General features: G+C 60.2%; 1 protein-coding gene across 6 annotated transcripts; it reads right to left on the bottom strand.

Annotated features, from left to right (window-relative positions):
* Nucleotides 1-300: 300 nt before the first annotated feature.
* On the bottom strand, nucleotides 301-22,196 carry MLLT6 (MLLT6, PHD finger containing). 6 transcript variants are annotated; one of them, XM_045835827.1, is made up of 20 exons: nucleotides 22,024-22,196; nucleotides 20,743-20,822; nucleotides 20,237-20,291; nucleotides 19,865-19,974; nucleotides 18,838-18,941; nucleotides 18,488-18,581; nucleotides 16,105-16,269; nucleotides 15,346-15,444; nucleotides 13,003-13,219; nucleotides 11,992-12,606; nucleotides 11,375-11,556; nucleotides 11,040-11,148; nucleotides 9,403-9,469; nucleotides 9,049-9,194; nucleotides 8,165-8,362; nucleotides 7,974-8,062; nucleotides 6,502-6,851; nucleotides 5,994-6,084; nucleotides 4,665-5,021; nucleotides 301-4,104 (listed from the first exon to the last, which is right to left on the bottom strand). In XM_045835827.1, the coding sequence occupies exons 1-20, from the start codon at nucleotides 22,130-22,132 to the stop codon at nucleotides 4,063-4,065; spliced, it is 3,279 nt and encodes a 1,092-aa protein (XP_045691783.1). In that variant the 5' UTR covers nucleotides 22,133-22,196; the 3' UTR covers nucleotides 301-4,062. The 6 variants fall into 6 exon arrangements, with proteins under 6 accessions (XP_045691783.1, XP_045691782.1, XP_045691784.1 ...); XM_045835826.1 differs by having other exon boundaries at nucleotides 16,105-16,272; nucleotides 22,024-22,195; XM_045835828.1 differs by having other exon boundaries at nucleotides 9,049-9,182; nucleotides 16,105-16,272; nucleotides 22,024-22,195.
* Nucleotides 22,197-23,700: the final 1,504 nt, after the last annotated feature.

Genomic DNA, 23,700 nt, shown 5'->3' with positions numbered 1-23,700 from the left:
GTCTCAGACAGTGTTGCTGGGAGTGCAGCTACATCTCATCACCTAGGGAGCTTGTTTTACATTTTTTTTTAACAAGATTCCCGCCAGCCTGGCCTACACCTCACATCCTTGTGGGTGGGGCGCAGGTATCTGAGTGTTCGATATGCAGCCTGGGTATTTTGTGCATTCTGGCGAGCGATGCCGAGTGCAAGAAGAGATGTAATAGGCCGTCCCCACCCCACTCCCTGCCAAGGCTCCCACGGTTGGCAGGCCGCCTCCCTCTCCCTTCGAAAAAGCCAAACAAAGCAGGATGTCTTTGGATTTTTTTTTTTTTTTGTAAAACATTCTTTTATTAAAAGAACAAGTGCTGTTTACGAACTGCCCTTCGTACAAATAACATCCGTTATACAAAGATACAAGATCCGGGTTATGCACAATTCCAGGCTTAGAGGTTGCGGGGGCGGGGCGGGTATTGCCTTTTGGGCTGAGGATAGAAAGGAGGTTTTAGAAAGAATGATAAAGGAGCCCTGGGTTTGCAAACCATGGCTTCCCCTCCCTGCTCCCCTAGGGGGGTCCGCTACATTGAGACCGGCTGGGATGGAAAGCGGGTGGGCGGGCCAGGGTTTGGGTCTCCTGCCCTGCCACCCAGTCCCAAGCTGGGCTGGAGAAAGCAAACAAAGGGCAATGAAGGCACCCCTCTGCCCCCAACTTTTTGGGAGATTGAGTCAGAGCGGCGGTCAGGAGCTAGACATTTTTGGTCTGATGGATGTGACTGGCGGGAACCAAGCCCCTGGGCCCCACCTGCCATCCATTTCCCAACAGAAAGGACTTTCATCCCCCCAGACACCTCTCCCCAGGAAAACAGGCTCTTCCCCAGGGGAACTGGGAGTAGGCTGCCTACCCCTAACTCTGGCCTGCTGCACACCAAAGAAGATGCTGGCAGCTGGCAGCGGGGGGTAGGTAGATTGTGCCTTTGAAAATGTGTCTGCTTTTCCAGCTTGGGAAAGGGAAGGATGAAGATGATCCTTTCTCGAGCTGGCCTCTGGCTCTCTCCCCTCATTTGTCTAGGCCCTCCCTAGGAGAACTCCCCAGAACTCAGAGCAAGAAGGGCAGGGGTGCTCTCAGCGGCTTCAAAGTAAGGGCACCTGGAGGCAGCGCAAGACCCAGGAGCCTGAGGGGAAAACTCACACACAGGAAACACTTTTAAAAAGCATCCTTTAAAGTGGCATTGTCTATGGAGAGGACCCATCAGCTCTGAGCTGAGACAGTCAGTGCTAGATACCCTCCCACCCTGGGCACACCCCTGTACTCACGCCACACACACACACACACACACACACACACACACACACACACAGCCACACCCACACCGAGGTGGTGCAGTGGAGGGGGCAAACAGAGGACCAGAAGGCCAGGGTCCCCAGGGTGGCCCTGGCTCTTCCTGAGCCCCTGCCCCTCCTCAGTGTGAAGGTATCACCTGACACTCATGCACCAGCTGTGACCTCGAGGCCAGACCGAGGCTCTGCACACACACTCCACTCACATTTCCACGTTGAGGGTGGGGACACATGAGGCTCTCAAACTTCACTTCCGCCCTGCAGACCACACCCTTCCCTCCCCTAGACAGAGCGGTCTCCACCCCTGCACCCCTTCCCACACCTCGTCCACATTCATCCTGGAAAAGGGGACTGAGCCTGGGAGAGGCAGGTTAGATCCATGTAGCCATTTCGCCCCCACTGGGACCCTGCTCCTTCCGGAAGACCTCCAGACCTTTCTTATTACAAAGCTCCCTAAAAGATGAGAAGGGACTGCCTCTCTCCTGCCCCACCCCCACCCCAGGGACAGCATCACTCCTTACCTAGCCTAGGTCCCGTCCTCAAATCTCGCCTGCCTGCTGCTGCTCCCAGCCTGGGGGAAGCTGGACAACACGGACTGCGGAGAGGAGAACCCCAGGCTCTCAGGTGCTGGGACAGGGGAGGAGGTCTCGGTTTCCAGTGCACTCAATCATGTGGACCTCCCGCTCTCTGCCGCAGCAGCCTCGGGGCAGATGCACTTCCAGAAGCCGACTTCAGCTCCAAGGGGGCGGTGGGTCTCGGGCAAGGCCATGGGTGTGAGTGAACAGCTCTTCTAAGGATTTCTGAAGGTTTTTTTTTTTTCTTTCTTTCAGTGATTTGGGGGCAGGGAGTTAGATAGCTTAATAGATGAAGATTAATAAAATGCTGAATTCTATCATTTCTTCCTAACTGATATTTAGCATTAATAAAAAGTGAGTATTTTTGAGGTCATCACAACTGCCTCCCCTACCCGCCCGCCAAGCCCTTGCAAGTGCCTAAGAAATTGCCTCCGAAGGATTCCCACCCCCCATTACCAGTCCCCTAACATCTTACAAAGTCTTATCAACAGTCATATTAATATTATTTTCAGTTATCAGAAAAAAACCAGTTGAGCAGCACAGGCAAAAATATATCTGCACTACGTTTCTGTCATTGCCAAAAATATACACATCTTCTTTTCTTTATTAAAAAAAAAAACCCAACAACAACAAAAATCCAAACAGAAACACACACACACACACACAACCCACACATGCAAAGAGACTGACGAGACAGGAGCACCGGGAGAGCGGGCAGCGCCTCCTCCCGGCGCCGGCCCCAGTGCAACCGAAACAGACGCAACCCTGCCCCGCTCCTGGCCGCCCCTCTGGCCCCCAGGCCTTTGCCACCAAAGGCTCTGGGTGGGTGGGGACTTCTTAAGGTGAGAATTAAAGTGTTGCCCACTATATCCTGGGGGAAATCGCTGGTGGGTGAAGGGATGGTTGTTAGGTCAGCGTAAGCTTTAGTCTCCCCTGGGGGCTGGGGGTAAGGTGTGGGAAGCAGGTGGTCTAATTCTGGGAGGGAGGTCTTCCCTATGGGAAGTGACTTTGCCCTCCCTTGCCCTGTACCCCAATCCCTGGGGCTCCCCCTGTGCCAGGGAAGCAGGACCAGCTACCAGTGGGGGAGGAGGAACTCGGAGGGGCCGCTGAGACCATATGGGGCCTGGGGAAGGGGAGGCAGGACATTACCCTGATTCAAAGCCCTCAGCCCCCAGTCACTCTCCGACACTGGAGTACTGTTCTGCTTTTGTGAACCATCCACGCCCCGAGAAGGGACCCAAGGTGGGGAGGTGGGGAGGGTGCAAACGAGAGCTGGGAGACCACCCTCTGAGCGCTGCTCCCATCCCTGCCCTTGGCTGCCCCGGGTGGAGGGGGAGACAGAGAGACAGACAGACAGACTTGACAGACTTGACAGACAGACAGACAGACACACACACACACACACACAAGCAAGCTCTCTGAGTCAGGCAGCTAGCTCCATCTCCCCACCCTCGGCACTCCTAAATCCAATAGTGCAAAAAGGGGCAGGGCGCCCAGGAGCTGGGCCTCGCCCTCCCTGCCCTCCCCCAATCCATCACCGGGCCCCTCCCCCCGCAGAGGTGGGGAGGCTTGGACTGCATTCGAGGCCATCCTGCCCCTTCCTCAGCCCCCCAGTCTGTGGGCTTTTACAAGCTCAGCTTGTGACCCTCGCTGGGGGGAAGGGGACTGGTAAGAAACAGCCCGGGGGTCCCTCCTGCCGTCTGCCCACGCTGGGCAGGCGCCGCAGGTACAGTAGGGCCACCGCATCTCCCACAACAGGTTTCTGCGCAGGGGCAGGCCCAGGGCCTGTCCTCCGCTTCTCCCACTCAAGTGCTGATCCGTTTTATGTGGGGGGGGCCCAACCCACCCCCCACTCACGCCACGGCCCATGCTGCTCTGCGGAGGATCTCAGCACATTGGCTACATTGGCTGAGAGTAGGCGGGCTTGGAGCCTGTCCTCCCTCTGAGCTCCCCACAAAGGGTGAGGGCAGAGGGGTAGGGGGGCAAAATGGACGGCGCCCCCTCTCGGTCTCGGTCGTCAGGACCAGGTGCACCCCACACTCCCCAGGTCTCGGCACGTGCTCTGGGGCAGGACTCTCCAGTGTCTGGGCGCAGGTGCCTGCTCCAGGCTAGGGTCCCCTCAGACCAGGTCTGCCCCTTCACTGTAGGGGTCAGGAGGGGTGTGGGTAGAGTTAGCCTTTTTCCTGGTTGGCTGAGGCTCCTTTGTCAGCGGTCTGGAAAGAGAGGAAGGGAGGCTGGGGGTTTGGGAGGTGTCTGGTGCTGACACCCAGTTGAGACCAGCTCCTTGCGACAGGAAAGCATCATCAGGGTGCAGTGAGGGAGCCCGGCCGCAGCTCCTGGGCCTGGGCTAGGGCGGGCGCACACCAGCCAACAGTGGGTTGTGTTACGTGTGCTGCCCTGCAAAAGGGTGCCGGGCTAGGCAGACACGTGCCAACCGAAGCCAGCACCCTGTGCTCTGTACACCCTCAGAGGGAGAAGGGAGGGCCTTTCTGGAAATGGCCCACCCAGAGCGAAAATGACCTTATCTAATTGGTCTTCCCAGAGGAATGCTGTTTTCTAATTGCTCCATGATCAGAGTGCATCTTCCTTGGATCTGCAGGAGGGTTACGCATGTGCTAGCAGAGACCCTGGGTGTGCAGCAGGGTGCTTTGCTGACCTACGTGCCACTTCCTTCCTCCTGATGACACTTCTTATCTGATGATGTACCTGCTGATGTTTCACCTCTGCCCCTCCCGGAGAAGGAAGAAAGGACAGCCCCGGACCCCTTACTCACCCCTCCTTTGGGGCCACTGCCACTGCTGTCCGCCCCGGACAGGCTGAGGAAGGGGTTGGTCTGAGCAGTCAGGACTGGAGGGCCGCCCGCTGCGGCTACTGCTGCGGCTGCAGCTGCTGCGGCCATGAGACTGGTGTTGTTGCCGAGGGAGGGAGCCACCAGGGCTCCTGCGGGCAGCAGGGGTGGGGCAGACGCCGTGGGCAGCAGGCCAGGAGTGCCAGCGGACAGCAGCGGGGTGGAGCTCCCTGCTAGCAGGCTGGCCATGGGCAGCTGGGAGCCCCCGGCCATCTGCAGCCGCTGCAGCTCCCGCTTCTGCTGGATCTGCTGGATCATTTGGTAGACAACGGTCTGGTGTTCCTGCAAGTGGGCCAGAATGTTCACTGGCCAGTGGCCCCCGAGGCCAGCTTGCCCTGCTCGGCCCAGGCCCCATCACTTCAGGGTGGAAGCAGGAGACAGTCCAGGTTCCCTCGTCTCTCACTCCCCACTCTCGGCCGCAGCCTCCCCACCGGGACTGGGAAGTGGCTGCACACTATCAGGGTCCCTCAAGTGGGCGGTACTGGCCCCGCCCCGCTCCCTAAGTCAGTTCCTCGGTCGCTATGACAACGACAAATGCTCCCAGGGGTGGTAAGACCCCAAATTGAGAAATACTAAATTAGGTCAAGTTTTCAACTCCCCCTTTTTTTGTTCCTTTTTTTTTTCATTTAAGATGAACTTATTTTTGCTTTGAGTAGGCAAGGCATTTTTGAGTGGTCCGAAGCCCAAACCAACACATCAACCTGCACCCTAGGAAACCTTGCTCCTGCCCCTGTTCCCCTCTGGCCCATGCAGGTCACCGGCTGAATTGGTTTCTCGTCTCTTTCTCATGTTCCTTTATGGGAAAATGATTTTTTTAAAGATACATTTTCAACTCCCTCCTTTTTGAAAGGCACAACTCCTTTCCTCCAACGGAGATCTTAGCAGAGCCCAACATAAAGGCAGACCCACGAGGTGCTGCTCCGCTCGGGGGCGTCACCTGCTCCGTCACCCTCCACACAGACCCTGAAGTCCCCACACCCCCAAGACCCCTGGAGCTGGGACTGGAAATGCTCAAAGACTGAGGACTAGCATGCGATCAGGGCCACCACAGCGTCCCTTCCCCAGTACCTAGGGGGCCCTGAGAGCAACCCTTACCCCCCTCATCCCCCTCATCCCATAGGGGGCGCTCCAGTCCCACAGGGGCTGCCCCCATCCCCAGGCTGGCCCAGGCCCTCTGCGATGGGCCCTTCTGCCCTGCCAGCGGAGCAGGGCGCTCCACCACGGGGGTGGTGGCCTCAGAAGGGAGGGCATTACCGGGGTCAGCTGTGGGGAGGCAAGGAGCTGCTGGAGCTGCTGGAGCTGCTGCTCTTGTTGCTGCAGGAGGTGTCTCTGCTGCTCGGTTAGGCTGGGCAGGGGGACAGAACACAGACCATGGGAAGGGACAGGGAAACACTCCCCCCAAGTTCCCAGACTCCCTCATACCCCGGTGGAGAGAGGCAGGGATGCATGGTTTTAGAGAGCTAAAGAGGAGCAGCCTGAGCTTGGAGAGGACAGCGGGAGACAAGCTAGAAGGAAGAACTCCCCCAGAAGGAAGACCTCGACTGGGGCTAAGAAATAAACGGGCGGTTCCGACCCAGAGGGCGGCCGTCCGGAGGCACTCCCGTCTAGCACCTAGGGCGCACCTGGGGCCAAGAGCTGACTAGGTTCTCAGACCTGTAAGATTGGAGGACGTTTTTCCCCTCGGGGGACTGTGGGTGTTTGGGGCAAGTCCCTCCCAGAGCCAGCCTCCCCATTCCACTCCCCAGGCTGAGCTCTCCCTCACCTGTTGAGACAACCTGGCAGCTGCAGCGTGGGGGCCCCACCAGCCTGGCTCAAGCCTGCAGGGTTGGGGGCAGCAGCCCCGTTCAACCCTCCCAGGAGCCCATTGAGGGGCAGCGCCCCGCTGCCCGCCAGCCCCCCCAACAGCCCCTCAGCCATGGGCATAGCCCCCAGCCCCACTGCCCCCGGTGCCCGGCCCAGCCCGTTCTGCGGCTGGGGCGGGAGCGGGGCAGGGGCCCCGGGCAGGGCCAGGGGCAGAGTGGCGGGGCTCTGCTGGAGCAGGGGCAGCGGTGGGGGCGTGCTGTGGAAGGACAGCGACGAGCTGCTGCGGCTGGGGCAGCCTGAGTGTGGGTCCTGGGGAGGGAGGGGGAAGGGAGGGGTCAGAGGGGCAGGGGGCCAGCACGGTCTCCCTGGCCCCCGGCCCAGCACCCACCAGCATTCTCACAGAGCACAGCCCCCCCACCTCACCCCCAGGCAGAGCCACCCGCGAGGAGAAAGCAAGGCCCAGGGATTACGGCTAAGAAGCCTACATATCTTCGCAAATTCTGTTTACGGACCACTTCCTGGGGGCCCAGCACCCCTCGCCCTCTCTGTTTAGCACTAAACATCAATGGTGGTGGAGAGCGCCCCGTGAACCAGAACTGGGTTCAGTGCTGGGCCTGCACCATCTCGTTATTCCCGTTTCCCAGGCGAACCGCTGACTCTGGGGCCCGGGAGCCGCAGACAGCCAGAGCGGAAGGCTCGGGTTCGAACCCTGAGACCACGGCTCCGTGGCGCGGGCAGCTTCTCCGCCCCCGTCTACGCACTCATGGCAAGGGGATAAGGGCAGCACCTACACCACAGTGAAGACTGCACAGACCAGTGCTTTAGGAGCCTCAGCACAGGTCATGACAAAGGGCAGGTGTGCAAGATATTAATTAATATCAGTTCTGAAGGCGGTCACTGCCCGAGTCCCAGGAAGTGGCAGGGAGAACAAGAAACCAGGCTGCTGGATTTCAACGACATCCACGATGCCACGGCAGTGACCGCGACCCCCAGCAGGGCCAGTCACACAGTGATTCTTCTGTGTGAGGCGCTGCAGTGAACCCTTCCCAAGGGCCTCTCCCCACGGCACTCCCTGACCACCTGACGTCTACAGAAGAATCCCAACCGCCGTCCTTCCTCACGGCCTTCAAATTATTTCTTTCCTAGTGCTTTTCCCTCTTTGCAATTATTGTCTTCTTGGACTTAGCCTATCATCAGGGGCAGAACTAAGATCGTTTTGCTCAACTGATTGCTTTGCCAGTGCCTGGCACTAAGTAGACACCTTGTCATTATTACTTATCTAACGAAGGAAGGGACTGATCAGTCAACTCATTGCTCAGCCGATCACTGCACTGTCGGCACTTCGATAGCTGCAGGGTGGAGGTTGGACCGGGAGGCCCTGGCACCTCCCCTCTTCTGCTCTGCCCTCGTGCCCGTCCCCGCGGTGCCCACCTCGGAGGACGTGGACAGGGAGTTGTCCAGGCCGAGACTGTTCTTCCCTGGGGGGCTCTTGCTGGTGCTCAAGGAATCGCTGCTGCCGGCTGAGGGAAGGGGATCCGGGAAGCAGGTCAGGGCTGGCGTCGGGGCTCGTTCCTGCTGCCCGGCAGAGGCCCCTACTCCCGGGCTGGGCGGGCTCCCTTTACCTTGGGGAGGCAGGCCATAGGGTCCGGGGACAGGGCCATTGGCGGCGGGCAGGACGGCAGGCAGGGCGGGGAAGGGCACAGAGAGCTGCACGTTGAGAATCTGCAGCCGCTCCTTCTTGGCCGTTAGGCTCAGGATCTGCTCCTGAAGCCGCTGATTTTCCTTTTGCAGAGCGTGCAGCGCCTTCAGCATCTCCACGACTGCAGGGAGAGAGCCACAGTGCCTGAGCCCTACAGGCTGGTAGACGCCGGGGCGGGCTGGGGGCGGGGTCAGAGGGCCGAGGGCGGGGCCTGGGGGGAAATCCTAGTGAGACCTGCGAAAGAAGGCAGCAGCACGAGCAAGGGTGAGCTCGGAGGGGCGGGACCTGGAGAACTAGAGGTGTAAGGACAAGGGGTAGGATGTGAGGCTCTGTCGGAGGCTTTGTGATTGGGAGGGAAAGGGAGGGCAGAAGTTCAGGCTTAGTGAGGCAAGGGCCAGAAGTCCGGGAGGGACAAAGGCAGGCCCGGCAGGAGTGTCCAACCTTTTGGCATCTCTGGGCTACACTGGGAGAGCCTTCTTGGGCCGTACGTTAAATACACTGGGACGTGTAATCACAAAAACCCTCATAATGTTTTAAGTAAATGTATGGTTCCCTGTAGGACTGCATTCACAGTCATCCTGGGTTACCTGCGGCCCGCTGCTGCAGGCTGGACACCCCTGAAAGGGTTTGCGGGGGCAGGTACAGAGTCTAGCAAGGGTTAAAGGTGAGGCTGCAGTTGGCAAGAGTTAGGACTGGGGCAGGGCCGAGGGGCGGGACTTGGAATACGTTTGGGGACCTCAGGGGGAGGGGTGACTGAGTCTGGGGGTCCGAGGGCAGGTCACCCAGCCCCGAACCACCCCTTCTCACTGTTGACGCCGGCCTCGCCGTCGCCCTGCTTTTCCAGCAGCTGCTCCATGTTGGTTGTTCCGGGGGCCGTTGGGTCTAACTGGCCGCCCACACAGGGTGCGGACGCCGTCTGGTCGAAGAGCGCGGGGAGGCTGCTGATGGGGGACCTGGGGTCAGAAGGGAACACCCAGCTCAGGCTTACCTCACGCCCCCACTCTGGTCTCTCTCTTCCTCCCCTCCTCACCTTGGGGGTTCCAGTCATCTCCTTCTGGACCCCACCCTCTCCAGGTGCCCGCTTCACCGCCCCCTCCTGTCGGGGTATCCCTCCAGTCCCCGCTCCCAGGCCCTCCCCCAAGCCACCGCCGGCTCCCTCACATGGAAGACAGACTCTCCTGGGGGGAGGTCCCCCGACACCGGAAACTGCAGTCCTCCAGGTCTGGCTCTTGGAAGGAGAAGGGGGCAGGGGTCAGGGAGGGGTAAAGGTGCCAATCAGCCTCAAGGTCCCCACCTGGGAAGTGAGTGTGGGGCCTGGAACCTTACAGCAGACTCCTCCCCCAGACCTCCCCACCTGACCCGCAGTTCTGGCTCACTGGGCGCTGGGAGCCGCGGCACCGACACCCGCTGCAGGGTGGGGGTGGGGGGGGCGGCGGGTAAAGCCCCGGATCAGGTGCCTTCCTTTTCTCTAAGCAGAGAGCCTGCTGCTGCCTGGCTACTTCCAGATCCACCCCCCCATTTCTCTCCTGGCAGCTTAATGCTGGGGAAACTTGGGGCCTAGACAGCCCTGGGTTGAACTTGGACCTGACACTTGCTGTTAATTTGGGCTTGAAACTAACCTCTGAAGTGATTATGATTAAAGGAAGGCATAACCCTGGCTGATGTGGCTCAGTGGGTCGAGTGCCTGCCTGTGAACCAAAAGGTCACTGGTTTGATTCCCAGTCAGTAGGGCACATGCCTGGGAAGCGGGTCCCCAGTTGGGGGCGTATGTGAGACAACCGATCAATGTATGTCTCACTCATCGATGATTCTCCCTCCTTATCCCTCCCCCTCTTTCTTAAAATAAATATATTTTTTTAATATTTTATTTATTTATTTTTAGAGAGGGAAGGGAGGGAGCTAGAGAGAGAGAGAGAAACATCAATGTGCGGTTGCTGGGGGCCGTGGCCTGCAACCCAGGGATGTACCCTGGCTGGGAATCGAACCTGGGACACTTTGGTTCCCAGCCCAAGCTCAATCCACTGAGCTACGCCAGCCAGGGCAAAATAAATATTTTTAAAAATAAGGTAATAAAGATGAAATGTAAAGCTGCATGCGGCAAGCCCTTAATGATTGCAGCTACTATGTTTTGTATGACTTTATACATACACTCACAAATTAGGTGACAAAACCCTTGATTGGGCCAGAGTTCCGATTTGGGTCTTTAATTTTGAATTAGACTCGGTCTAAGGTCTACCTGAACTGGTGGCTAGGCAGCAGACCCCGCCTCCTAGATGGCCACGTGGTATCTCTGCACCAATCGGCTCTCCAAGACTAGATTGACTCCCCGGGGGAAGAGGGTGGGGCAATTGTGCCCCGCCCCCTTAACTCCTGCACACACGAAAGCAGGTTGCTCCGCTGGTGGCATCTCTAACTGCTTATGCGACAACTCCCTGAGGCCAGCCCGGAGCCACACTGTGGCACTGAGAGAACTGGGGCTGGAGTGAGGGGCCAGAACTTGAGTGCTACCTCTGTTTCTGCCTAATTCAACTGCTTTGAGCCTTATTAACCCATCTTTCTCATGGGAGGTGGAGCATTAGTCTTTCTCCCCTGTCTTACTCCACCCCCTCATCCGGTTTTAACCTCCAAGTGCACCCTGGTTTGCAGTGTGCGAAACTCTGTTTTGCAGAGGGAACAATGGCCAGAGGGAAGGAGCGGCCAGGAACCCTCCTATCCTTTCTGCGGGGGTGACATGCAGGTGATGGGGTGCCCCTCAGGCCTTAGGGAAGAAAGGGAAATGGGGTCAGAGACTCACATACCTGTGTGGCTGCTCTCGGCTTGGGTAAGGAGGGGGTTAACGACACCCATAGGGGTTCCAAAGATGTGGGCAGAAGGGAGGCTGAAGGTAGAGCCAGCCAGAGAAAACACCTGAGGGAAAGGAGGTAGAGTCCAGCCTGGCGGTTATTCTCGGGTCTAGGGCACAACTGTGTTTACCGGGTGGAGGGGACCAGGTGTGCTGGGGAGGAGAGAGGACCAGAGAGGGAGACGTCCTGGTCATCAAGCCCAGTATCTCGAGTTCCCACAGAGGGCCGGGGTTTCGGCAGCCTGTCCCCCACCTGCCCAGGGCTGGAGAGCCCAGGAGTTAAGTCCTCACCTGAGTGGTGGAGATAGAAGCAGAAGAGGAGGGGAGGGTGCTGGTGAATGGGGAGCGGCTGAGCCGGGGCAAGGCGGAGGTCCCTGGGGGCCCCAGCAGGCTGGAAGACAGGGGGGTGCTGCAGACCGCTCGTAGCATCCCACCACCGTGGGAGATGGGGTCCTTATTACTGGTGTAGATGCCTACGTGCACAAGGACACAGAGGGAAGCATACAGAACCCCCCGGCCCCTCCAGTCCGGAGGCCAGGGGAGCCCGTCCCCAGGAACACTCCCCTGGATCTGACCACACACACACCCCAGGTCTGACCTTCTCGCAAAAAAAGGTGTCTCTTCTTGCCTGAGTGGTACCTGCTTTACCTGTCTGCTTATTAGACTGCCTTGCTGGGCCTGGGGGACTCCTCTTTTCTAGTAATCCCATCAAAACTTTCTGTCCTGCTGACAATCTGACTCTCCTATGGCAATCATGCAGAAGATGGGCATGGGCGCGTGTCTTACATGTGGCTGTCACTTCCACCCTTTATCTCTGTCCTTCTCCTTCTAACTGCACGTTGAAGCCTCTGCCCCATCATCAGACTGGCTGGGCCCTGAGGTGCCCTTCATCCCCAGGGGTCACTAACCTGCCCCTAGCAGGGGGGACTCCAGGCTCAGGCTGGGCAGGCTCCCGGAAGGCCCAAAGGTGCGGGAGGCCAGACCACCGAGGCCGGAGCTGACCAGGGACCCTCCTGAGAAGGGCGAGGCAGCGGTGGCAGTAAAGCCAGCCAGCTGGGCACCAGGCAGGGAGGGGGCGGGTGGGGCCCCGACGCCCTCCTCGGTCCGGCTGCCCTTGGGGCGGCCTGGCCCGTGCCGGCTCCTCTTGCTGGCTTTGTGCTTCTTCTCCTTCAGGCCTGCCTCAGGGGTCTCCTCAGCCGGCGCAGAGGCGGCGCTCAGTGTGGGCATCCGCTTGTGGGTGCCTGCTGAGGTCCCGGACCCTGACACGTGGGGAGACTTATAGTCCCCGGGAGACGGTGCCCGGGCCCGGCCTGAGCTGGAGGTGGTGGTGGAGAAGCGCATGATGGGCCCGAAGCCGGAGAAGACCACCTTCTGCTCAAAGAGGTCAGCCTTGGGGGGCTCAGGGGCTGAGGGGGAGGGGGGAGCCGAAGGGGTGGGGGCTGTGGGCTTGGAGTACTTGTCCTCCTCTGGCTGTTCCAGCTTGGGGAAGGCAGAGAAGTCGGGGGAGCTCTGCAGGGACGACACTGCACAGAGGGAAAACGGGGTTACAGCCGGGCCCCAGGCACCCCACTCCCAAAGTGCACTAGTGGGAGAGGGCGCTGGTCGGGGCAATGGGGAAGCCTGGTTTCCTGTCTCAGCTCGGCCACTGTCTGTGTGTCTTGCGATGGGTGAGCCCTCCCTCCCCAAGCTTCCCCACTTATGATAAGAAGGAGGAGAGGAGAGTTCCAGCCCAAAGGGAAGGGCTGACGGGAGGGTTTGGAGAAGTGTAACTTGGTGGGGATCCCCCATCTTTAACCTGAACCAATTTAAAAAGCAAATGAGATGCAGACCAATATGCAAAGGCCCTTGCCAGAAAAGTTCAGGGACAAAGGCTGTCCCGCTCCCAGCCTCCTCCAGGAGGCTCACCTGCCCACACTCACCTGCAGGCTGGAAGGGCCCCCCAGAGGAGGAAGAGGAGGAGGAAGAGGAGGAGGAGGTGGAGGTGAAACTGCTCACACCTTTCCCACTGCTCAGCTTCTTCCCCTTGTGACTCAGGCTATGGCTGGAAGACTTTTTCCCCTTCGAGTCCCTGTTGCTCTCAGAGGTCTCCTGAGTGCTGGCCTCGTGGTGGGAGGAAGAGGAAGCAGAGGAGGAGACCTGAAGGAGGGGGGAGAGAGGAAGGCTTGAGACCAGCTCTCTGGGCCTGGGTTCCCCGGGACTTGGGGGCGGAGCAGGAGCACACAGGGCCTGGGGCTCTACTGGGAGAGCCCAGAATGCACTTTGGGGAGGACCCTCGGGTAGGGAGACGGTGGTGAGAGCCCCTGGTCCTGGGAGGTGGGCAAGCAGCTGTGGAACTTCTGGGAGTGAGGAGCCGTGAGCATTCTGGACCCAGGAGGCTGCCTGTCCTTCACCGCAGTCGGGGAGCGATACACACAGTCCCAGAGTCTGTCCTGAGGTCCCTATTTGCTCACTCGTTGAAGAAATACATACTTGGGCAGGCCCCAGAGGATGGGCTTATGCTGGAAGTGGCGTGGGCGCGAAGAGGGCTGCCCTGGCTGCATCCTGGGGCCCTCCGGCCGCTGCCACTCCCCCTGCTCATGTCCCCAAGCTCCAGCCACCCGGCTGACACCCTGTTCCCCGGCCACCCGTTCCCTCCTGGGCAAACTGAGCCCGCAGTGCCTAGCCCTCTGCTGGGGAGCCTGTCCTTACACTTCCTGGGAAACGTCTCGTCCTTGACAACCCAGCTCTACAGGGCCCCCTTCCTGAAGCCACCCTGGACACCAGGGATGGAACAAGTCCCCCGTCCTCGTTTTCTGGCACTGCGTATGCACACCCACCACGTCGACAATTGCCACACTGTACTGTCCCCGTATCTGGGGTCCCCAGTAACCTCTCCGACGGTGGCAGGGCAGTGGCTGGAGAATGGGCTCTGGCGGGCTCTGCCACTCACTGCCATGTTTGTGTCCCACGGTCTCCCAACCTCGCTGAGCTTCAGGGCCCTTATGGGGCTAACTATGCCTGTTTGGGCAGTTCTGAGGAGCACAACGCTAGATACACAGTGTAGGGTGATCTGATGACTCTGGCGGCCGTGGCTGCTACTGATAACTGCAGAGACAGTGTCTGTGGTGGTGAGGAGTCCAGGCTCTCAGCTCAGACTGCATGAGTTCAAATCTTGACTCCACCACTTATTAGCTGTGCACTTTGAGGCATATTACTTAAGCTCTCTGTACCTCAGTTTCTTCATTTAGTAAGTGGAGTTCATAAAATACCTACTTCACTGGACTATTTTGAGGATTAAATGAGCTAATCCCCACACACCCCGCAGGTGCCCCTGTTCTAGAAGAGAGGCTGGCGTGTGGTGACTGAACGAGAGCTTTGCATCACTGCGGGGAAGGCGCTTTTCCTCCCGGTGGAGATCAGGTACTGGGTAAACGGGGCTACCCCTGCAAACGCCAGGGGGAGGGGGAAGGGGGGACAGGGCCACCCTGCACTGCCCTCCCTGGGGGGAGCCCTTGTGTCCTCTTCCTCTTTGTTCTTTCCAGCAGCTGGAGTTCTGAAGGGAGCCAGATGTGGTTCTGGGAGCAAGGGAGGAGAGGGGCTGGGGGAGGGGTAGCTGCAATGCTGGGGCGGGTGCAGGGGGATGGGCAGAACGCTCCAACTTGTTGTCCAAGGGAACACCCAGCCACTGGGCGAGCTCCCAGGCCCTTGGTCTCCACCTGTCTGCAGGTCCCCGGGCAAGGTCAAAGGACAGAGGGGACAAGCTTTTCCAGGTGAGTCCTGGGAAGTGAGACAGGGCGAGGGCTGCTAGGGCACTGCCACAGCATCGTGCCCCTGGAAACCTGACCCTGGAGCCTTCTGCTAAGATGCCCAGAGCTCTGCCAACCTCCCCAGGCAGCAGGGGTGAATGGAGCAATCCTGGCAACAGGAGGAAGCAGCTTCTCCAGGCCCCCGGTCACCTTCCCTGGGGAGGGCAGGCTGGAAGGAGGGGCAGAGGGGGCTGCTCTGGCTCGGATCAGTGACTCCCTGGCCTGCCCTTCGCTGATCCAGATGCTGCCTGTTTCTGGAGACAGGCCTGACACGCCACGCCCCTCCCGGGACGGTGGGTGAGTGGGGTTCAGGGTGCTGTCGGGGGGCTGCCACGGCTGCACTCTCAGCCCCCCTGACACGCCCAGAGGAGGGCCTCAGGCTGTGGGTGGTGCCCAGGTCCCGGGCTCACCCCCACCCCTCACACCTCACCCCTCCCCAAGGCTGAGGCCACCCCTCCTGGGTGCGGGCAGCGGTACCTTGTCGGCAGTGGGGACCACAGGTGGGCTGAGGATGCTGGGGGGTGACTCAGGCCGCTTCTTGTGCTTCTGTTTAAGGCGTTCCTTGTCCTTTCGACTCTGGGGAAGGACAGACGACCAGACATTGGTGTTGGGGGGCACTGGGGTAAAGAGGACATGTGCACGCTCGGAGTGGACCGCTCCCCGAGATGGGCCTGGGGACGTCGTCTCCACCAGTGGAGGGCCCGGGAGGCTGGCTGGACGGGAGTGGCTCCAGCAGGCTCCCCTGAGAGCCAGCAGCCCCTTATCGTCTCCACCTGCCGACAGCAGCCCGTCCCGTCACCACACCAGTGACACAGCACCACGCACGTGAGCATGCACCCGCGGGGGTGCCCACCAGGGACCCGGAGCTGTGCAGGGGGGTGGGAGCCAGCTCGCGGTGATGTGGGGCGTGAGGGGACGCAGGCACGCACGCTTAAAAAGTGCGCTGGCACCAGGCTGGAGCGTGGGGCTTGCGGGCCATGTGTCAGGGGGCTTCAGGGCTGCTCATGTCATGGGGGGGTTGCTGGGGGAGGCATGCAGGCACAAAGAGCCCCGGGGAAGCTGGGCCCTCACCTCGCCCTCCGTATGTCCCCGTCTCGGCCCCCTCCCAGCCCTTGATGGCCTCCAAGGAAGGAAGGGGGCGGGGCCCGAGGCCTCAGGGGCACCTTGGGGTGGGGTCTTGAAGGAGGTGTGAGTTTATGAGTGTGCGCAGGACAGTGAGAGGGAGAAGATTTTTACCTTCTTCTGTCCCCTCTCGTGGTGGGAAGGGTGCTTCTCTTGCTGGGTGGATGGTGAGGCTGACCGGCTCCTCCGGCCCGTGATGAAGCCACTGCCACCGCCCCCTGAGCCACCACCGCTGCCTCCCCCTGCTCCTCCGCCTCCCCCGCTGCTGTGCCGGGAGGTCTTCTGGGGAGAGAATTAGGAGGGGTTGCCAGATTCTCCTCTCATTAGCTTAGCGAAAGGTTCTCGAAGAAAGTGATCTTGGGGGCCAGTCCCCCTGTCCTGCCTGTCACTGAGAGGACCTTGTGTTCTGAACAATGCTCTGCCCCATGGAAGGGGACTCCCTCAGTGTCCCCCAGCTTGTCCAGGGCACAGGCTTGGCGACAGAGGTCTAGAAGAGACGGGACTGTTTTGGCGACAGCCGAGCACACTGGAGGTGGGACCGGGCCTTGGTCCTTGCTCTCCACCCACCTCTTCGCACGGTGCCCTCTGGGCCCGCGGCAGGCAGCCTGAGGTGCGGCCTGGGGTGGAGGATGTGCAGGGAACCCCTATAGGAGCCCTGTCCCCTCTGCACTCCACACTCCATCCTCCCCTCCAGACACCTCACCCCAGCCCTCAGCTCTCCTCCCTCGTTCCTGCGCCCCCTGCCCCCAAACACAGTGGTCCCACAGGACGGCCGCCCTCAAGAAGGGGCAAGCAATCATCCACAGGGAAAACCCAGGTGACCCTCACGCTGCCTCTCCTCCCAGCCAGGGCCTGCTCTTCCTCCCCTTCACCACTAACAGGCTCCCCCCGGCCCAGTCTGCGGCTCCCCCATCCCAGACCTGCAGCTGCTCCCTCTAAGGTCACCCACTGCCTCCCAACTGCCAAACCCAAGGACTCGTTTCGGACCTTGTCTGACCCAGTCTCGCCCCGGGCACTGCTTGCCACACCTGGCTCTTAAGACTCTCCGGTTCACGATTCCCTTCACAGCCGGTCCCACCCCACCCTGGTGGGCACCTGGGGATTCTAGCCCCAGCCTTATATACCTGAGACTGGCACTGTCACCCTGCCCAGGGGGTCCGACAGCCACCAAACCTAAACTTTCCCACTTGGCACCTTCTACAAACCAAACCGAGCTCCCTACTCTGTCCTAAGTCGTCCGCAAACCCTGAAGCCAAGGTGACCATATAACCTGATCTGCATCGGGACACAGTTGGAGGTGAGAGGGGGAACTGTGAACAATGACACCAGGACGACAGACACACATCCCCCTGGATGGTCCCAGCATCCAGAGTAGCCTGCCACACCCCTGTCCACGGTGGCCCCAGGTGCACAGGCCCCGTCCCCCCGGCACTGAGAGCTCGGATCTGATACACTGCCCTCAGCCACTCCTTGTCAGCTACCCCCACACAGGCAAGCCTACCTAGCTGCGGTCTCGAGTCTAGCCTCATCCCTCCATCCCCTCCCCACCCCACCTTCTGCAGCTGTTCCCTGGTCGCCAGCCTCAGGATCCAGCTTCCCAGTGCCTGCCAGGGTCATCTTCCCTAAAAACAAATCTGATCATGTTACCCTCCCGCTCACAAGCAGCCGGACAAGCCCGCGGCTGGGAGGTGAGGTCCACGCTGCCACCCCTGTCGGGCAGCAGCCCGCCTTTCCAGGACACCCCACAGCTTCTGGAGCACGCAGGGCTCCCCACGTGCACGAGGGAGCACCCCTCCTCCTCGGCTCCCTGAAGCCTGGGTGCGAGGCAGCCAGCTCTGGCCCTGCCTGAGCATCTCCTGCCTCATCCCCACAACACGCACTGTCCTGCTGCTCCCAGGATTCGCTCTCTCCTCTCAGGACGTGGCCCCTTCTGGTCCCTCCGCCTGGGCTTCCTTGCCCTCTGTCCTTGCTCGGCAGGCTCCTGCAGAGCCTGCAACCAAACTGCCTGTTCTGAACTTCACAGATGCTGTAAGATGAGTTACATACCGGGGTGGGTCTTACTTTACTCATCTGTAAAATGGGAAAACACAGCACACCAGTTCTTAGGGTTGTTGAGAAGATCATGCAAAATAATCCATGTGAAGAACTTGGTACAGAGGCCAGGGCACAGTGACCTCATCCCCCATCACATGTTGGCTCTTACTGTTCCCGCCTCCATCAGCTCCTGTGCCACCTCTTCCCTGAAGCCTCCCAGACTGACAGGCAGGGTCTGAGCTCTGTCTTCTGGGACGGACTGTTTGGTCTAACTCTGATTTGCCATCCTCAGGCTACACTTTGATTTATTCTTCATTCTGTGATGAGCTCCTTGAGGGCAGGGACCGGGTTCCTTCCACCCCCCCCCCCATCTTCTCTGCAGGAGGCAGCAGCCTGGCCCAGAGCCCACACCCTCTACACCACACCTGGCTGCCCCGCTCACGCCCTGGCAGGTGAGACTCACCATCTTGCTGAAGTGGTATTTGCAGTAGCCGCAGTACTTGACGTTGTCCACCTCCAGCACTTCTTCCTCACAGAGCAGGCCTGCCATTTGGGCACTAACCGAGAGAGGGCAGCCTGAGCAGGGTGCGGCCACGAGCCAGACCAGCCTCCTCCCTCAGACCCTCCTGGACCCTGCCAGGGCAAAGCCAAGACCATCCAAGGACGGCACTGGCAGGACAGCTGAAGGCAGAGCAGCCAGGACGAGCCCACCCGGCTGCCCGCCCTGGCCGACCTTGGAGGGGGTTGGTACAGCGGGCCCGGGGCCCCAGACAGCTCTGCAGCGGGAGGCGTGGGGGCGGGCAGGGCTCTCACCAGGTGACGTGGAAAGCCTGTCGACATCCGTGGCGGTTACAAGTCATGCAGGCTCCCGAGGCTGCCTTGCTCTCCCGGCCCTGCTCCTCGCAGATGTAACACGTCTGTGGGACACAGCACAATGGTCCCCTCCTCCCTCCCACCCGGGGGACCCCTTGCTCCCATCCTCTCCCTATTAACCTGGGTCAGTGCTAGCCAACAGAACTTCCCGCGATGATGAGAATGTCCCACACTGCGCTGTCCAGCACAGCAGCCACAAGCCACATGGGCTACTGGGCACTTGAGCTGTGGCTGAGGAACTGAATTTTAAGTAGTATTTAATTTTAACTAATTTACACAGCCACATGTGGCTGATGGCTACCATGACAGAGAGCACAGTCCATGCACAGTGAGCCCCGCGAGGCCAAGTCCCGTGCCCGCCTCACTCACTCTTCTGGCCTCCGACTAGAACCTGGAGACAGGTTCCCTCCTCCAGCCTGGCTCCTCCTCCCCCAGACCCTGCCTAAAGATGTCCCTTTCCTTCCCCACCGCATTTAAGGAAAGCCCCCCACGAGGCACTCCTTATTTCAGTGCCTTGTTTTTTCCACAGCCTTACCACAAACTTTATTCACTTTATTTGCCTGTTTATTGGCCATTACAGTTTCCCCACACGAGAGTGTGAGTTCCACGGGGTAGGAAGAACACCCGTCTTGATCACTGCTGAACGCGGTGAGCTTGGTGGCCCCTCACCCCAGGTGTGACACCTGGTAGGTGCCTGGTAGCACCTCGCCCCGGGTGCAGCACATAGTAGGCACTCTGTAAAGTGTGTTTAGGGCGAGAACGAATGGACTGCTCGCCAAGGTCTGCCCTCTGGCAGTACTTGAATCCCAGACCGTGAGTGTGCCTGTCAGTGAAAGGTGCCTGCTCACCTCCCGAGCAGCCTGACACTGTCCGCTGGACAGCATCGAATTACACGGGGTGAAGAGAGAGGTGGAGGGACCCGGCTAGGGAGGGGCTGGGGGGCGGGCACAGCAGGGGGGGCGCTGACCTTGTTGAAGCGGTCGTGAGGCACGTACTGCAGCACGATGGGCTCCATGGTGAGCACGTTGGCAAACTGCACCTCGGGGATGTAGAGGGCACACACCACGTGGGCCCAACCTGGGGCGGGGCAGGCGGGGGCTGCGACGGCGAGCTGAGCCAGAGACCCCGACCCGCACTGCCCCACACAGCAGACAGTCTCCTCCTCCATGGCATTCCCATCAGACTCCAGTGCCAGCTGGGAAAGGGAGATGAAACACCCCCCCACACACACACCAACACACACGCACTCCAACACACGCGCACTCCTGCCTCCCCGGACCCTGCTCAGGGGACCTTGCTGACCTCAGCAGATGAGGCCTGGAGCTCAGGGCCCGCTCACCTCCATTGTCGGTCCTCTTCAATGCCCCGTCTTTGTGTGGGCACAGCTCACACCTCTGCCAAGGCAAGGGGCACAGGGATGGAGGGGAGCCTTCTCAAAAGGGGGTGGGGATCTGCCGCTCTGCCCTGCCCGACACATTCAAAGGGCCCCAGGAGGAAACAGCTGTCTGTGGGGCAATGAGCTGTGTGCAGAGGGAGCAGGACGAGCTGGTAAGCATTGAGCACGGGTGATGGGAACGTCAGGTTCCTTGTCGTGTTCCCTCTACTTCCACACAGGCCGGAAATTTTCCGTAATAAAAAGTTCAAACAAACCAGCAAACAAAAATAAAAGGTCCCTTGGCTGAGGTGGGGCAGAGACGAGGGTGAGATGGGGTTGGTGATAGCGTGCAGGAAACAGGAAGTCCTGTGTGACAGTCCCACCCAGTCTCCGGCTCAGAGTCCCCTAGCCTACCCAGGGGAGATGCTCAGGTGTATGGGCAGGAGAGGGGAGGGGAGGCTCAAACTCACCACCCTGGCTGCTCGCTCCTGAGATTCACATTTCCGGCAGAACCAGGGTCCCGTTGGCACCTGGACGATGCCATAGCAAGCTGGGGGTGGGGGGAGGAGAGTCAGGGAGCAAACCTGTCAACAGTGGCTTTTCCCAGAGTAACCGGGGAAGGGCAGTGACTCTAAAGGACTAGAGCCACTTCCAGTAGGGGGGGCTGCTCCCCTGTCTGGGGGCTCACTCACTAGCCAGCAGGACCACAAAGAATACCCAACAGCGCACAAGCCAGCCTTCAACCACACAACCAAACACTCTGAGCAGGGGCAGGAAGTCTGAGTCCTTGACCTTAAACTCTACAAGACCCGCCCCGATGCCCTTTCAGGACCTGCTTCCCAACTTCTGCTGGGGACCGTCAGAACAGAGAAAACTAGAGGGACATTACAACAGTCAAACACGTTTTTTGTTGTTATTGGGGGGGGGGCATTTCTTAAAGGGCCAGTAAGGGAAGAAGCGGAAAAGTTGGGGGTCCAAGGACCACATCTTCAGCCTCTAACTCTAACAGGGCAGGTCAAAAGTTAAGGCTGAGGACAGGTGCAGTACAGGTAACCTATAGGAGAGTGGCGGGAAGAGCCGACACAGACAACATTAAGGGCTGTCCCAGGAAGGGGTGGGGGCAGCTGGCTGTGCCAGACAGGCGGGAGATGCCAGCCTGCACCCTCGGCAAGATTCCTCAAGGAGTTAACTCCCGAACCATGTGCTGCTGGGGGAAACTCCAAACCTCCCTCTTTTCGATTCCGGCCCCCTGCACAATCTCTCTCCTATCGGCAGCTCTTCCTCGGAGGATTTTAGGAGTCCCCTCTCCCCTGGGACCCTTCTACTCTCTTCCCAATACGCTCCTCCCAGTATCCGGAAGCGGGAGGGGGGATGACTCCCCCTTGACCTCTCCCTCTGGGGGCCGGGACCAAAATAACCGGGCAGGAGGGGACACCTCTAAGGTAAACATTCTCCTAACAGCCCCGACACTGACGGTGCGGGGCTCGGATAGTGCACTCATTGCCACCTAGACTGTCTCCAAACTCCCTCAAGTTGGGGTGGGGGGCGCGGAACTGGAACAATAGGCAAGAAAACAATGCCTGACCTGGTCCTCCAGGACAGGGCGGGGGGAGCCCCGACGCCTCCCAGCCCTTCAGGTGGGGTGGGGGAGGGGCGCCCGAGCCCCAGGAGGTCTCCGGAGGGCGCGGCCGAGGGCGCCCTGCGCGCGCCGCCCCTGGGGTCCCGCCGCCCCCCGCGGGCCACCCCCGTACCTTGGTGGACAGCCACGCTGCACGCGTGCCCATCACAGTAGACCAGCGGGTTCTCGGCCCAGCCCCTCTCGTCCGAACATACGCAGCAGCCTCCTACCATCTCCTTCATACTCCCATGAGCTCCCTCCGGGGCTGGGGCGGGTAGCCGGCCGGCGGGGGTCGGGGGTCAGGGGGGGAGGGAGGGAGCGGGGGGCCGCGCGCCTCCTCGCTCCCTCCTCCTCCTCCTCCGCCGCCGCGGCTTCTTTTCTTTGCCTCCTCCTTCCTCCTCCTCGGCGTCCTCCTCCTCCTCCTCCTCTTCGCTCGCTTGGTCTGGCCGCCCCCCCCGCCGTGCTCTCGCCCTCATGCCCCGACGGGCCCCCCCCGCCCCCCAACAATGAGACCCGAGCACCGGGCTCACCCCCTCCGCGCCGCGCGCCCAGCTACCAGGGCCGCCCTGCCGCCGCGCAGCCCGGGCCGGGCGGGGGAGGCGCCGAACGGCACATCGCGGGCGCCCGCCCCGAGCAGCCCGCTCACGCACCGCCCCCCCGGCCTCCCTGCCCCGCCGCGGCAGCCATGGCCGCGCGCCTCCGCTCGCTCGCTCCCGGCCCGCCCGCCGCCCGCCGCCCGCCGCCGGGTAAAGTCTTAGGTTCAGGGAACAAAGCCTGGCTTGGTAGGGAGCTTTTCGCTCGCTCGCTCGCTCGCTCCACGCGAATTTTCCCTCATTCTTTCTCTTTCGGTAGTTCTTAGTTGGCGCTCCTGAGCCCTCCCCCTGCCAGTCCTTCGCTCTCGGCCCCGGGTCCGATTCTCCCGACTCCTCCAGGTCTTCGTTTCTGCGGCTGTTCTTCAACCCCAAGGAAACTTGGGAGTGGAGAGCAGGGGCAGGGGCGCTAGAAGCAGCTGGCGCGACGTGAGTCGCTCACCCCCTCCGTGTCTGGGGGCTCTTTGGATGGCCGCCTGTGCGCTCTCTCCCCGGAGGTCATTCTGGAGGGTAGACATTCTAACACGCACACGCGAACATTTGTTCATTCAACAAGTGTTTATTGAATGCTGACTTTGTGCTGCCTCTGGGGAGAGCGGTGAACAAAACAGGTATTCCTGCCCTCGGGGAGCTTCTGGTCCAGCTCACAGACACACACATCCGGACGCACACGGACTCGTATAACCCTTAGAGCCACACCAAGGCACTCAGACACACTAATTCCCAGCCTCATCCAGCCACACCACCTGCCCCTCCCAGGGAGATAAAAACCCCAGGTCCAACCCAGCAGGCGCGCTTAGAGACCCACGCGAGTTAGAGACTCACCCCTACGGACGTAGTCACAGACAATTTACACTTGACCTCTAGGCATGCACACAAACAAAACACAAAGTCACACACATAGCACCCCCCCCCCAATGAAAGTCCTTGAAATTGAGTTTGGGAAGAAGTGAGGGGGGTGTCAGACCAAAGGCTTCATCCCCAAGATCCGTGTGGGCAAGGGGGACGAAATCTGAACCCCCCGCCCAACTTCCTAAAAAGGGGTGGACGCCTGCAGGGACCAAAGGTCACACTCCCTCATTGGGAGGTGGTGTGGCGGAGGAGAGAAGGCAGTTCGGAGAGGCTTCAGCGACACTTCAAAGACCTCTCGGCCGGGGACGCTTCCTGCGGGGGAGGGGCAGACGCACTGTAGAGGGGAAGACCCGCAGGGTACAGAGGAT

Source organism: Phyllostomus hastatus, unplaced genomic scaffold, assembly GCF_019186645.2.
Source record: "Phyllostomus hastatus isolate PE091 unplaced genomic scaffold, TTU_PhHast_1.1 phas_contig_210, whole genome shotgun sequence".
Taxonomy (NCBI): domain Eukaryota; kingdom Metazoa; phylum Chordata; class Mammalia; order Chiroptera; family Phyllostomidae; genus Phyllostomus; species Phyllostomus hastatus.
This window is presented reverse-complemented; position numbering and strand designations above follow the sequence as displayed.

What these genes read in the sequence shown, in the direction of transcription:
- MLLT6 (XM_045835826.1), bottom strand. Translation starts at nt 22,132, where the DNA reads ATGAAGGAGATGGTAGGAGGCTGCTGCGTATGTTCGGACGAGAGGGGC. An exon ending in CAGCGTGGCTGTCCACCAAG is followed by an intron (nt 20,823 to 22,023) that starts GTACGGGGGTGG and finishes CCCCACCCCCAG; the next exon opens with CTTGCTATGGCATCGTCCAG. An exon ending in AATACCACTTCAGCAAGATG is followed by an intron (nt 16,273 to 18,487) that starts GTGAGTCTCACC and finishes TTCTCTCCCCAG; the next exon opens with AAGACCTCCCGGCACAGCAG.